Source organism: Galeopterus variegatus, unplaced genomic scaffold (genome assembly GCF_000696425.1).
Source record: "Galeopterus variegatus unplaced genomic scaffold, G_variegatus-3.0.2 Scaffold2169, whole genome shotgun sequence".
Taxonomy (NCBI): Eukaryota; Metazoa; Chordata; class Mammalia; order Dermoptera; family Cynocephalidae; genus Galeopterus; species Galeopterus variegatus.
Genome location: NW_007728280.1, coordinates 240,465 through 255,705, shown reverse-complemented (window position 1 = coordinate 255,705; position 15,241 = coordinate 240,465). Strand labels below are relative to the sequence as shown.

General features: G+C 50.2%; 1 protein-coding gene across 3 annotated transcripts in view; it reads right to left on the bottom strand.

Annotated features, from left to right (window-relative positions):
• Positions 1-729: 729 nt before the first annotated feature.
• ARHGAP8 (Rho GTPase activating protein 8) overlaps positions 730-15,241 on the bottom strand; it is a 108,385-nt gene continuing 93,873 nt past the window's right edge. For all 3 annotated transcript variants that reach the window (XM_008580841.1, XM_008580842.1, XM_008580840.1), the window contains exons 8-12: positions 7,517-7,590; positions 5,334-5,411; positions 4,326-4,454; positions 3,423-3,526; positions 730-1,111 (exon numbers count right to left, since the gene is read on the bottom strand). In XM_008580841.1, coding sequence (XP_008579063.1) covers positions 926-1,111; positions 3,423-3,526; positions 4,326-4,454; positions 5,334-5,411; positions 7,517-7,590 — 571 coding nt within the window. In that variant the 3' untranslated portion in view covers positions 730-925. The remainder of the gene's footprint in view (positions 1,112-3,422; positions 3,527-4,325; positions 4,455-5,333; positions 5,412-7,516; positions 7,591-15,241) is intronic.

Sequence of the window (15,241 nt, the reverse complement as noted above, 5' to 3'; positions counted from 1 at the left end):
GGACGGGGCACGTCTCAGGCCTGCTGCAGTGGTTGGTCCTGTGGGCACGTAACCTAAACATGTCCAATCAGGACAAATCTGGGGACTTTAGGCTGGAAATGTGGAAACAAGACTTAACCTTCGCCACTGTACCTGATGGAAACACACAGCCCAGCTTGCAGCCCCGAGGGGTCAGAGCCTGGCTGAGACCCTAACCCGTCCTAGAGCCCTCTGGCAGGCTGACTGCGTTATGACCAGTTCTCCCCTCTCCCCATATCCACCCCTTTACTGGATACCTTTCAGGGCCCTCCCACTGTGACACTGGGCTTGGCCAAAGCCAGAGGATGTCCTGTGCCAGCCCTTGTGCATGGACCTCTGCCGTGTCGTGAGAATGTGCCCCATTTAGGCTGCTAGGAGGATATGAATCTCCTGAGCTGATGGCCAGCCCAGCCTGGACATGTGAGCGGGCCCCCAAGAAGACCCGAAGACCCGAAGACCCGCCCAGCTGACGCACTGACTCGTGGGCAATAACGAACAGCTGCCGTGTTCAGGGCTGGGTTTGGGTGGTTTGTCACATGGCGCTGCAGCAGCAGGAGGTGACGGGTCCAAGGCCTTAGCCAATACATTCCCCTTTTCAGCTAAGCCTCAATGGGTCATGACTCAAAAGAATCGCCCTAACAGATACGTCATTTTATCCCAGTCCACAGCTAAGGAACAACAGTGAGGGGCCCGAGAATCAAAACAATAGAATTTTCACTACAAAGTTCTGAGTTCATTTAATGCCTGGTTATTTTCACAGATGGCAAGTTTATAAAACACACAAGTGCACAGACGCACAGACTTTAGTGGGACGTTTCCAGCACGAGGGTGGCCTGCTGGTCGCTGTCAGGGGCAGCACGCGGAGGCCTGCGGCACGTCTTCTGCCCACAGGGCCGCCTGGCTCGTGCTACCCTGGTGCCCCCCGGGGGCTGAAGACCTTCTCGTAGTACTCGATCAGCAGTTCGGTGAACAGGTTCAGGGGCACAAGGGCACTCAGGGAGGACGCCCCCTGGGACGGCCAGATCAAATTCAGCCCGAAGACACAGGCCAGGTTGGAGCTGTTCATTTTGTTATAAATGCTCTCCCGGGACACCTGGAAGAGACCACACACGAGACAGGGGGTGGACCCGAGGGCAGCAGTGGCTGGAATCCCCTCCAAAACCTGGGGAGGGGTCTGTGCTGTGAGAAGAGCACTGAACTGGGAGCCGCCAGCAGGTAACTGTGACCTCCTGCATTCATCTCCCTGCTCGGGGCCTCGGTTTCCCCATCTGTATAGGAGGGAATTGGTGTGGATGCCCTGGGGACCCTCTGGCTCTGACCTTCTGGGATCTCCTCAGCACCGCTGCCGCCTCTTCCACTCCAGTGGACGAGCGAGGCCCACTCTGGGAGGGGACCTCTAGCACAGCAGACACAGCCGGACGACCTCTCTGACCTCCACGCTAATTGAACTGGGCACAGTCAAGACCAGCGGCAGGTGGGGCTCACAGGGACAGAGTGTAATGGCTTGCCACCACAAAGGGGCTCCCTGCTTGTCTTGGCCAATGCTTACAGCAACCCCAAGAAGTGGAATTCATGACTCATCACTTTCCAGAAGAGGAAACTGAGGTACAGGAGACCTGGCCAAGGTCACGTGGCCAGTCAGTGGCAGGGGCCACGCAGCCCCATCCGAGGGCTGGGCCTGTCCTCTTCTTCTTGCCTTCCTACAAGATGCAAGCCGGGGGCACCCGAGAGAATCAGATACGAGAGAACAGAGAGCTGGAGCGGGGCACAGCACGCAAGGACAGCAGACACCCTCAAGCCCTGCCTCAGTGAGACAGTGGGGTGCCCTGCCAGCAGCCCCCCGCCTGCCAGCCCCCAGTCCCCTCTGGGTGAGTGCAAGCCTAGTGAGCCGTGGACCTCCCTCCCTGAGCTGCACGGCGGCCCCGGGCGCTGCTGGGCCAACACAGGCAACCCCGAGTCCCACCAGACGTAATAACGTCGGTGCCCTGGGAGGAGGCCAGAGCAGTCAGTGTGTCCTGCGAATGAAAAATCAGAGGAAAGAAGAGGGTTAGGAGAGCAGGTGTTAGTTTGGGGCCTCTGAGAAATTATATCCAGTGATGGAAAGGGAGAATGAAATAGATCGTTTTAAAACCAAGAGGTGACGTTTTATCTGATGGACTCTCGTGCGTGACACCTGCTCTACCTGCACCCTCTCCCCTCCCCCTTCTGTCTGGTCATCACACCCTCAGGCCACTTGCCACAGAGCGGGGTTCCCGCAGGAGGCCCTGAAGACCCCAGCCAAGCCTCCAATATGGCGTCACTCCCGCTGCAGGACGGTCAGACAGACGCTCTGGGCTCTGCACCGCAGGGCTGGGAGCCCACCCCAGGCACAGCTTCTCATGCCCCGAAGCCCCAGGCAAAGGGCCCGGAGAGATGGGATTGGAAGCGGCTGTACAGCAGAGGATCGTGGGCCTGGGGGTGACGGGAGGACACGTCTGGGTGTGTTGAGGGTCCCCCGTTGACCTCACAGGCTGCTGCTCCGAAGGCACCTCTGCCCCGGAGCCAGGCAGCTGAGGCCAGACCCAGAGCAGCAGAAGGTATTTCCTGGCTGTCCTCTCTCATCCCACTGTAGTGGGTTGAATGGCGGCTCTGCGAGAGACAGGTCCACCCAGAATCTACGAGTGTGACCTCACTTGGAAGAAGAGACTCTGCTGATGTCACTATATTGAGGATCTCAAGATGAGATCGTCCTGGATTACCGGGTGGGCCCTAAATCCAATGACTAGTGTCCTCATGAGAGAAAAGACAAGGAAGATTTGAGATACAGAGTCACACAGGGGAGGAGGCCATGTGTAGATGCAGCCACCAGGAGCCACCAGGAGCTAGCTGGAGAGGCAGAAAGGATCCTCCCCAGAGCCTCTGGAGGGAGCGTGGCCCTGCGACACCTTGATTTTGGACTTCTGGCCTCCAGAACAGTGAGATGACAGATTTCTGTCATTTTAAGACACCCAGTCTGTGGCCTTTTGTTACAGTAGTCACAGGAACCTCATCTACTTGGTGACAGGAATCCTCTGCTCAGTCCACAGTGAGGGCTGACTGTGCATCAGGCCCCATGCCCCGGGCGTGGGACACAGCCCCCACCTCCCACAGAGGACCCCAGTACGGGAGGTCGCTGGCAACAACCAAGGGGTGGCCAGGCACAGCGGTGGGCAGGGGCTCGGCTGACCCTGCCCGGCAGGCAGGGAGGGTTTCTTAGCAAAGCTGTCGCCTGGCTGGGCCTTGGATGAAGTCCTTTTTCAGACAGAGAGTGGTGCTCCAGACCGAGGCAAGCAGGGGGCTGGTCTGGGCGGCATCGGTGTGGGGGGACAGGACGCCAGCGCCAGGCACAGAGCCGGCCTCCCCCTGAGCATGCTCTGCCCGCTCACCATGTGCAGGAAGCCCATGAGGTAGCTGAGGACGGCGTAGTTGTGCTCCGGGAGGCTCTGCAGGATCTGGCGGCAGCGGGTCACCCGCAGGCTGCTCTCCACACCTGCAACGGCACGAGGCTCCTTCCTGAGCTGGCTCCAGAGGAGCCGATAGCAGCACCAAGTCCTTCCCCAGGAGGAGGGACTGTCCCAGGGTTGGGCCTGGAGTCTCCACCTACTTCCCGGCCCCGTGGCTGTTCTCAGCAAACCCTCTACCTCTGCCAGCTCCATTTTCTTCTTTACAATGGGCACAGCAACTATCTCCCAGGAAGCCGGTAAACCCGAATCACTTTAGAAATTGGAATGGCCTAGACCAGGGGTCGGCAAACCACCACCCATAGGCCAAATCCGGCCCATGGCCTGCTTTTGTCAATAAAGTTTTATTGGAATACAGCCACAGCCATCATTCACACACCGTCTATGGCTGCTTTTGTGTTGTAACGTAGAGGTGAGTAGCTTTATGGCTCACAAGCCTAGAATATTTACTATCTGGCCCTTTACAGAAAATGCTTGCCAACCCCTGCTCTAGACTAACGTTACCTGTTTATGATTCTCAGCACCACAAATGCCACCCTGGGGAAAGTGGTGTCCCACCCTCCAGCTGTACCTGAGAGACCAGCCAGGGTAACTCCCGACCCCACACCTCCACTCGTGGATAGTGTTGCCTGGCTGTGGCCAGCAGGGGTCTGGGACCTCCCTGCATCGTGGAGGCAGCGCCAAAGGCCCCTCTCTCCTGCCCCACAGTCCAGATGGCAACAGGATAAGGCTGGGCAGGCACCACCCCAGCCACCTCTGAGCCTGACCCTGGACTAACAGACGGGGATGACAGCTGAGGCCCTGGGGCCCCCTGGGGTGGGTACATACTAGTGATCCCGAGAATCTGCTCATAGGCCTCGAAGGTCAGCAGTGGTTGGGGCAGCTCTCGCAGGAAGGTCTTCAGGATCACGGCAGGGACGTGAATGTCCCCATAGCTGTCGAAGTTCACAGGCTTCCCTGCACACAGAGCATGGCACAGCTGAGTTCTGGACTCGGCCTGGGGACCGCTGCTGCAAAAGAGGCTCTGACGCAGAACAGCCCGAGAACTCCTGCTGCCTCACGCTGGAGCCACTGCTCCTGGGGACAGCTCTGTCCCCACCTGGAAATGGGGTGCTCTTGCCCCACCAGCTCCCACCCTCACTGCCTCCTCCAGGGCACCGTGGAGGCTGCAGTGGGCTATTGATTTCTTTGCAGTGTGGCTTTGCCCCCAACTAGGATGTGAGTTCTCTGAGGGCAGGGCCTCAGCTCTTGTCATCTGTCAGTGTCCAGCATGCGGGACGCTGCCACACATAGGCTGGGACAGGCCGGCTGCTGGGTGTCCGAGCTCAGCACTGTGCAGGCAGTGACATCTGATGAATGACCATGGTCCTGGGAATGACGAGGGGGCAGAGGGCAAGTCTCGTAAGCAAGACAGCCACTGTATTAGTGTCACCGCGACATGTCCTCGGCTCACAGGCCATTTCTTCCTACCCGCAGGTTTACACAGGGCAGTTAAGGAAGTTGTGCTGAGCTGGCTGGCGGGGAGTCGCTTAATGAAGACCCCACCAAACAATTTCCCGACCTTCCAGAGTGTTACCCCTGGTGTAAGGAGAGGAACCCTAAAGGCGAAATGGCATCGTGTGGCCACCTTGCCCCAGCAACGCTGGGGGTCTGGGCCAAGGGCCCCGCTCTAGACTACAGGGGACTCCTGGCTGGCTGCCTCTGCCCTGAGCTGCTTCTAGGGGCTGGGGCTGGGAGAGTTGTGCTGCCTCCAATAATGGGGCTCTGAGGCCCTGAGGGCTGCGTTCCTTGGCCGGGTGGGAGGCTCAGGGTGAGGGTCTCTGGAAGCAGGCTCACCTTGGTTGTACAGCCTCCGGATCGCGCGGACGGTCTGGATGCTGGCTGATCTCCGGAACAGACCCTCGGTGCGGAGTCCTGCAGGGAGAAGAGTTCCAGGCATCTCACAGGTCCCCGCACATGGAGCTTCCAGAACATCCTGTGACCCCTCCTCCTGCCTGTGGCATCACCCTCCTGTGGCTGGTAGGGAAAGCTCTCCAGCCAGGCTCCGGTATTTCCCCCAACCATCCCTCAGCCCCACTGTTTTATTCCTCTTAAATCCCTTCCATATTCTCCAACCCCACCTCATTTCCCACCTCCATGGCCCCTGGAAAGGGAGAGTGGAAAGTGACAGACACTGAAGTGGTCCAGCTCTGCCTCCTACCAGCTGTGTGACCTCGGAGAAAGCACTCAACCTCTCTGAGCCTCAGTGCCTTGTTCATCTACAGAGGAAGGCCACGAGCCTGGAAGAACCTGGTCCCTTGTAAAACTCACCTGGTTAAGTCAGGCCCACCAAGGTCATCTCCTATCTTAAGGTCAACTGGCTTGGACCTGACTCACGAAGTTCCTAGGTTAGTGTTAGATGGAACGTCTGGTAGAATTCCAGGTGTGAGTCTATGCCAGGAGCCAGGAATCAGGGCCGCAAGAGAGGTGAAGCTCAGGGCAGGGATTCCACGTGACAAGTGCAGGGGCCACATGGCAAGGAGAGGGGCAGCCTCTCGTGGCTGAGCCAGACCCCCGGCTGACAGCCAGCAGGGATGCAGGCACCTCACAGCTACGGCCACAAAGAAGTGCATTTGGCACCTATCTGAACAAGACTGGAAGTGGATTCCTTCCCAGAGCCTCCAGAAAGGAACTCAGCCGGGCCAATGCTTTGAGTTCAGCCTGCAAGACCCTGAGCAGAGGACCCAGGCCCAGTGTGCCCAGAGTTCCAACCTACAGAAACTATGATGAGATCATAAATTTTGTGTTCCAAGCTGCTAAGTTTGTGGTAATTTGTTATGTGGCAAAGGAAACCAACACAGCAGCCTCCCAGCCATGTGTCAGACTCAAGCCTCCCTAGTGTCTGTGACTGGCTTCTCCCTGTCCAGGTGAGATATGTGTTGTCACAGCAGCTTTACAGAGAAAAACATAGTGAAGAAAATCTCTCGGTACCGGACTGTGAGCTCCCAGAAGCAGAGACTGTGTGCGTGGTGACCGTGGCAACCCCAGCGCCTGGACCAGGGCCGGATCCACGGGGATCCCAATGACTAGATGTTTAATTAACATATTTGGTCAACACATATACGAGTTCCACTGTGGGCTGTTTTGTTTTGTTTTAATAATAAAGGAATTGACAAGTTAAAAGAGAGACTCCCTCTCACAATTTCTGATTTGTAGTCTTCATGAACTATCTGAAATACACAACAGAATGAGAAACACTACAAATGACATCTGGTCAAAGCAGGGCCAGCTCAAAATGACAATCAGATCCACAGTTAGAGAAGTGCCATCCCTCAGGCATGCCAGGTACCAGACTGCCAGGGCCCCAGCAGCAGTGGTTCTCGCTGCTCCTCCGACGCACACACATCCACTCTGCAGTGTCCTGCCTGCACCCCCAGCCTTGCCAGCACACCTGCACCTGTAGCCTGCTCCTCCAAGGGAACAATCTTCTTCCCATTAAGGAAGCCTCCACTCACCTGCCCTGGGGATCTGAGTTCTGGCCTCAGGATTCTTGGAGGGGCCACAAGGCTAACCGCTCTCCAAGTCCCTGACCGCACCGACCCCGCTGGCAATGACATCTGCAAACCAAAGTTTATTATGTCAAAGGAACTACCATTTATGGAGGGCTTCCTACCGACTAGCACTGTTTGAAGTGCTTTACACACATCATCTCATTTAGGCCTTCCAACAACCCTGTGAGGCAGGCACATCAACTCCACTGGACAGACAAGGTAACAAAGAACCAGAGAAAGTAAGTAACTGGCCCGAGGTCACACAGCTAGTACACAGGGGAGCCAGGATTCAAACCCAGACCATCTGAGGCCAGAGCCTAAGACTGGAGCCACTGTGCTTAAGCCCCTCCCATCCTGGTCACTTCCCCTGGACAGGTCCAACTCCTCTAATTCCCTGGCCTGTGGGGTGCTCAGGATCCAAGACGGACCCCCAAGGGAGGTACACCCCGCAGCCCTCACATCTGCTGGCTGGAGCTGGCTCTCTCTCACCTTTCTCTTGCAGGTACGTCACTGTGAACCTCAGCACAGGCGGGATGAGTTCGCCTTGATTTTTGTCTTTGAGGCTGAGTGGAGAGACAAGAAAGCAATGGTTTTTTACCTGGGCTTGATGGATGATCACGAAAAGTACAAGGCTCTGGTCCTCTACACACCCCTGTGAAAACACAGGACCGAGGAGCCGTACACGTAGAGAGAGATGCAGCCTCAGCCCCCAGGAATTAGGAAGTCTGGTGGCCAAAGGACAGGCCAAAATAATAAAAATGATAGTACAGCATCTGAGAATGCAATCAGAGGGATGTATATAATATGGGAAGACCAGGGGGTTGTGGAGGGCTTCCCTGGGGGGCAACTCCAGAGCTGGGCTTTGAGGGATGAGTAGGACCCTGCCAGAAAACAAAAGAGAAAAGGGCATTTGAGACAGAGGAATACACAGGAAAAGGCTCAGAGGCATGAGAAGGTTTGGCTATGGGGGCAGAACCAGGAGACCTAGACTGGATGCTGATTCAATTAAAAAACGTACTTGATAAAAACCCAGTATGCGGGCTGGCCCGGTGGCGCACTGGAGAGTGTGCCGCTTGGGAGCACGGTGGCGCTCCCACCGACGGTTCGGATCCCATGTGGAGACCGGTTACTGCTCACTGGCTGAGCGCGGTGCGGGTGCAACACCAAGGGTTGCGATCCCGGTGCCAGTCCCCGGTACGGGCGAGACACCGAGGGTTGCGATCCCGTTACCGGTCAGTAAAAAAGACAAAAAGGAAAAAAAAAACCCAGTATGTAATCTCAGACAGGTTAACACCCTCAGTCTCCTTTTGTGCTATTTTGAGACAGAAATTTTCATAAAACAAAACAAAAAACCTATAAAAGATAATATAAGAGAATGCCCCCCATCCACACACACGTGTGCACGCACACCCACTGAGGTGGCAGAACCAGGTTGTGAAGCCAGGGCTGCCTGTGTGATTCATTTGACTGCCCCTGCTGGCTCCCACCTAACATGTTTGCTTTTCTCTTTCCACATCCACTGAGCTTTCCTCTCCCTATGGCAGCATATCTGAGAGACTGCGCCGGATTGAAGGAAAATGGCTATGAAGTTAGACACACCTGGCTTGAATCCTACTCTGCCACTTTCTAGCTGAAATGAATATGCATTTTGCTGTTCTTGGGTAGTACGTTCTTTAAATGCCTATTAGGTTAATTTGGTTGATTGTGTCATTCAAGTTTTCTATAGACTACTGATTTTCTACTTGGCCTGTCAATTATCTAGAGAAGGGTATTGAAGTCTCCTATTAGAACCATGTAGTCACCTACACAGTTCTACCAGCTTTTTCTCCATGTATTTTAATTCTCTGTTACTAGTGCATACATTTTTAGGATAATTATGTCTTCTTTAATATTATTAATGTCCCTCTTTATTCTTAGTCGGTCTTATTCCTTGTTCTGAAGTCTACTTCATCTGATATTAACATACCCACTCCAGCTTTCTTTTAGTTGGTGGCTGCATGACGTATCTTTTCCCATCATTTTTCTTTTATCATACAGTGTCTTTTATATTTTTATATTTTAAACAGAAGTAAGAGCTTCTATTTTTAAATCTGATCTGGAAATCTCTGTCTTTTCATGGAATGCTTAGGCCACTTACATTTAATGTAATTATTAATATGGCTAGGTTTAAGTCTACCATCTTGCTCTTTCTTTTTTCCTCTTTTTGGACTTTGTTTTGCTGGTTAATTGAGTATATTTTATGATTCCATTTTATCCCCCTATTGATTAGTATATTAGATGTATCTTTTCATTTGTGGTGGCCCTAGTTTTACATAACACATATTTAATGTAATATAGTCTACTTTTGAATGATATTATACCCTATACTTATAATATAAGAGACTCATAACAGTATACTTTCATTCCCCTCCCTTATCCTTTGTGTTCTCAAAATCATATATTATACCTTACTCCAACATATTATGTCTCATGCTATTATTTTTGTTTAGTCAGTTTACTTTCAAGGCATTCTTAAAATGAAAAGTAAATTTATTTTCTATTTACTTGTATATTTATCATTCCCACCACTCTCCATTCCTTTGGGAAGATCCAAATTTCCATTTGGCATTATTTCTCTTCATTCTGCAGAACTTCCCTCAACATTTCTTTTAGTGCAAATCTTCCAAAAATAAGTTATCTCAGCTTTTGTGTTATCTGAAAAAGCTTTTACTTTGTTTCATTTTTGAAAGATTTTTGCTGAGTATATAATGTTAGATTGACAATTTTAGATTGAGAAATTTAGATTTTTCTTCTTTTAGTACTTAAAAGAGATGTTGTTCCACTGTCATCTGGTTTTTACCTTTCCAATGAAAAATCTGCTGTAATTCTTATCTTCGCTCCTCTACATGTGGTGTCTTTTTTTCCTCCTTCTACCTAAAGATTTTCACTGTCACTTGTTTTAAGTCTTTCTACTTGTAACATTTTCACTTTCTCACTGGTTTTAATTTGATTATGATGTGCCTTGGTGTAGTTTTATTCATATTCCTGATGCTTGTAGTTCATTGAGCTTCTTGGATCTGTAAGCTTACAGTTTTTGTCAAACTTAGAAAAAGATTGGCTATTATTTCTTCAAATATTTGTCTGTCCTCTTCTTTCTGGGACTCCAATTATACACACGTAACACTGTTTAATATTGGGCCACAGATCAGTCTTTCTTTCTTTTTTTCTTTGTGTTTCATTTTTGATAATTTCTATAGCTATGTCTTCAAGTTCACTAATCTTTTCTTCTGCAATGCTGAATCTGCTATTAATCCCATACAGTGTATTTTTCATTTTAGAGATTGTATTTCCCATCTCTAGAAGTTCTACTTGGTTTCTTTTTAAAATATCTCTTCATCAGGTTTATGTTTTCTTCTAGCTTCTNGTATATTTATCATTCCCACCACTCTCCATTCCTTTGGGAAGATCCAAATTTCCATTTGGCAGTATTTCTCTTCATTCTGCAGAACTTCCCTCAACATTTCTTTTAGTGCAAATCTTCCAAAAATAAGTCATCTCAGCTTTTGTGTTATCTGAAAAAGCTTTTACTTTGTTTCATTTTTGAAAGATTTTTGCTGAGTATATAATGTTAGATTGACAATTTTAGATTGAGAAATTTAGATTTTTCTTCTTTTAGTACTTAAAAGAGATGTTGTTCCACTGTCATCTGGTTTTTACCTTTCCAATGAAAAATCTGCTGTAATTCTTATCTTCGCTCCTCTACATGTGGTGTCTTTTTTTCCTCCTTCTACCTAAAGATTTTCACTGTCACTTGTTTTAAGTCTTTCTACTTGTAACATTTTCACTTTCTCACTGGTTTTAATTTGATTATGATGTGCCTTGGTGTAGTTTTATTCATATTCCTGATGCTTGTAGTTCATTGAGCTTCTTGGATCTGTAAGCTTACAGTTTTTGTCAAACTTAGAAAAAGATTGGCTATTATTTCTTCAAATATTTGTCTGTCCTCTTCTTTCTGGGACTCCAATTATACACACGTAACACTGTTTAATATTGGGCCACAGATCAGTCTTTCTTTCTTTTTTTCTTTGTGTTCTGGGACACAGATCAGTCTTTCTTTCTTTTTTTCTTTGTGTTTCATTTTTGATAATTCCTATAGCTATGTCTTCAAGTTCACTAATCTTTTCTTCTGCAAGGCTGAATCTGCTATTAATCCCATACAGTGTATTTTTCATTTTAGAGATTGTATTTCCCATCTTTGGGCCACAGATCAGTCTTTCTTTCTTTTTTTCTTTGTGTTTCATTTTTGATAATTTCTATAGCTATGTCTTCAAGTTCACTAATCTTTTCTTCTGCAATGCTGAATCTGCTATTAATCCCATACAGTGTATTTTTCATTTTAGAGATTGTATTTCCCATCTCTAGAAGTTCTACTTGGTTTCTTTTTAAAATATCTCTTCATCAGGTTTATGTTTTCTTCTAGCTTCTTGAACATATAGACCATATTTGTAATTGCTGTTTTTATGTCCTTGTCTGCTAGTTCCATCATCTCTGTCATTTCTGGGTTTGTTTCTATTGATTGATTTTTCTCCTGGTTGTGGATCATGTTTTTCTGCTTCTGTGCATGTTTGTAATTTTCCTTTGAGAATTCTACATTGTTGGTTGCTGGATTTTATTGTATTTCTTTGAATGGAGATTAACTTTGTTCTGTCTTACAATAAGTCTTTTGGAAACAGGTAGATCCTTTCAAGGATTGCTTTTAATTTTGTTAGGAGGGGTCTAGAACAGTGTTTAGCATAGGGCTAATTTAGCTCCACTAGCAAAGTGACACCCTTCTGAGGCCTCCACCCAGAGCTTTGAGTATTATGACGTCTTTCCACCCTAGCTAGGGAGAACACTTATCACTCCCAGCCCTGTGTGAGCTCTGAGTACTTTCTGGTCTACTACTTTCCAGTGATTCTTTTCATTTCCTCTCACATATAAACACTATACACAGATAAGCGCTTGGCCAAAGACTTGAGGGGTGCCTTCTGCAGATCTCAGAGCTCTCTTTTTGTGCAGTTTCCTCCTCTCTGGGACTCTGCCCCACAAATGTTAGCCACCTTGACCTCCCCATGATCTGAACTTTATCACCTCAATCTGCAAGAGTGCAAGTCTGACTTCCCCTGCCCTGCTGTGCAACCTGGAAACTCGGGGCAGTAAGCTAGGGCAATTGTAGGGCTCGCTCTACTTCCCCATCTCTCAGGAATCACAGTCCTGCACTAACTGCTTTCCAATGCCTGAAAAATCCTTGTTTCATTTTCATAAATTATGTCTATTTCTCTAGTTTAAGGCAGGATGTGTAAATCTGTTCCCTGTTACTCTATCAGGGCAAGAAGCAGAAGTCACCAATTGACTGTTAAAGAGTTTTTGGAGGCAGAGAGGTGGTCGCATGGCCTGGCCATGGTCCCTATGCCCTCCAGCCTTCCCTGGGTCTCATTCTGCCATGTCACCCAGTGGGACCCTTAGACATAAGAGGAAGGGTAGGGGCGCAACTTCCCCTTCAATTCTCCAGCCCACGTGTGAACCTCAGCCTCTTCCCTCGGTTCCCTGAGAACAGCCCAAAGTTCAGCAGTTCCCATCTTGATTGGAAAAGTCAGTCGCCGAACATAAACACACAGCGTTACCCCTCGCTAAACACGTTGACTTGTTTGATTCCACTGGGGTGGGTGGGCAGACGGATTGTTATTACCCCTCTTTCGTAGATAAGGAAAAGGGGCACAGGGAGAGCAAGGGTTCTGTCCCTGCCCCTCCGCTGGCCTTGGGAGAGACCAGTTATAAATTCAGGCCTCCTGCTCCCCCATCCAGGGTTCCCTCCATAACTCTTAGAGACCACGTATCACCATTAACGATGTCAACCATCACCAAAATGAAAATTAAAATGTAGCCTATGACATCCATTCTCTTTATAATAGAATACGAGGCTGGAGGTAAACAGGCAAACAAACCTTTTCTAGGTTCTGAGGTGTTGTATTTATCTTCTGGGCCTTATTGGAGCTAAACTTGACATGAAAATTTTGACTGAAATAACCCTCTGGTGCTTAATTTCTCCTTTGCCACAAGAGAGCCCTGATTTCTCCTGGGCCTCACTAACCCAGCCCTGAGGTTCTATGTAACCCCCACGTCCGGCTGCTGCCTGCAGACACTGGCTCTCCCTTGCCTCTGGCTGACGAGTCATCTGTGTTTACATGTCACACACTGCCCAGATCTGGGTCCCAGAAGCGTTAGTGAGTTAGGGTTAGGGACGCTTCCCTCGCCACCAGTCCTACCTGCCTTAGAAGGCGAGCCTGGGGGTCCTGAGGTGAAGGCACTGGGCACTGGAGGGGCTTCTTCTGGGAGGTAAGGCAGGGGCTGAGGGAGCAGCAGTGTCCCCTTCCCTCCTGGAGCCTCTGTGTTCCAGGGCAAGAAGGGGTGGCATGGAGGTGTGGGTGGACCCCTGGCTTTAGGTTCCAAGAAGCATGAGCTTTGTGGAGGCTGATTCCACAGTATATACCCAAAATCTTAACAATGGTCTCATTCTTTCATCCTGGAAACCCACGCCTAGGAAAATCATCCCAAGGAAATGATTCAGGATGTGCGTGCACGACACGTGTCTGGTTTCATCTCTTCGAATCCAGTGTCCAGGGCGGGGCCTGGGCCACTGTCCACAGTAGATATTTGGGGGATGTTGAGAAGCAGATGTGTGCTGTACCCTCGACCAGCACTGATTAGGGCACGCACCGAGTGACCGCAGCATCTGCTGACGCGTGTGCCGTCCCCCTCCGCCTCGCCTCCATTCCCGGATGACGGTCACCCCCTCCCCCACGACTTTGGGCTGGGCCACGTGACCTGCTTTGGTATGTGGGCAGATGTGACATGCACATGTCCAAGGAGACTGTGCAGCTGGCATGGCCACTCTTGCTCTAATCCCTCACCATGAGAACAGGTGTCCCTGAGAGAGGTTACTCCTTCAGCCTCAGTGCCAAAATGAAAAGGCACAGGAAGCTGGGCTGAGCCACAGCTGGCCGATGTGCCTCCAGTAACCTGCACAAGAAAGAAATACCTGTGGCTGCAGCCCACTGAGATCGAGACTGTTACTCAGAACAACCAGAGAAAGCCGACGATATACCCAGGAGAGAAGAAGCCCTGCTCTCAGGGAGCTCGGGCCCAGGACTGCAGAGGAGGCATTTACCCTGAGCAGGAAGTTGGATTTGCACACACGGAGACAGGAGTTCCTGTGGAATGCAGGGAACATGCAGGAAGGCAGGAAAGCAGGGCCTGTCTTGTGAAACTGAGGCAACTTTTTCAAACTGGCTGGTACTCAGCTGGGGAAACTAAGGCACGGAGAGGTTAAGTTACTTGCTCATGGAGTGCAGCGTGAGGATTTGAACCCAGACAAGCAGGCTCCAGACCCAGGCTCTGCGCCACAGTGCTGCACCGCCTCTCAATTCAGTGTCAACATTACTATACGAACGGAAGTCACAGATAACAAAAACAAAACAACACAGTGANCAGTGTCAACATTACTATACGAACGGAAGTCACAGATAACAAAAACAAAACAACACAGTGATCATCCAGCGAGAGCATAAGTTTAACCCTGTGGACAAGGGAACTGAGAGATCAGCAGGCAGCAGAACCAAGAGATTACGCGTGTGAATTCCGGCACCTCACCTCCCGAGGGGGAGTCTCCCTTGGCTGAAGCTGGGGAGACCCTAGACACAAAACACCCTGTGCCTCCATTTCCTCTTCTGTCGAATGGGCGTGATGCCAGCACCTGCCTCCTAGTGGGGTCTGAGGATTAATGAGTCAATACTAGTCAAGCCCATAGAACAGACCGTGGCACTCAGAAAACGTTCAGGAAATGTGACTTGCTATAGAGCAAATGGTAAGTCACGCTCGCCTAAACAATTCTAAAAAGAAAAAATAAATTAAAAATCAACTTGAATTCTTGACCACAGATGCTTAACTCAGTTTTACAGTGAATGCACATTAATCCTTGTCATCTGCCAACTCCCTGTCCCTGCAGTGGCCTCAGAGGACTCCACCCCACCTGGCAGGCAGTCTTCCCCCTTGCTCTCTAATGAGAGCAACAGATGCAGCTGGGACCCCCCTAAAAGGCAGTCCCCTTTCCCCCATTTACAAAGCCTGCCGAGCCAAGCTCCAGGGTGTGGAGCTGGACGGGGATGCATGGCACACGCTCCACCCACTGCCCCCCCC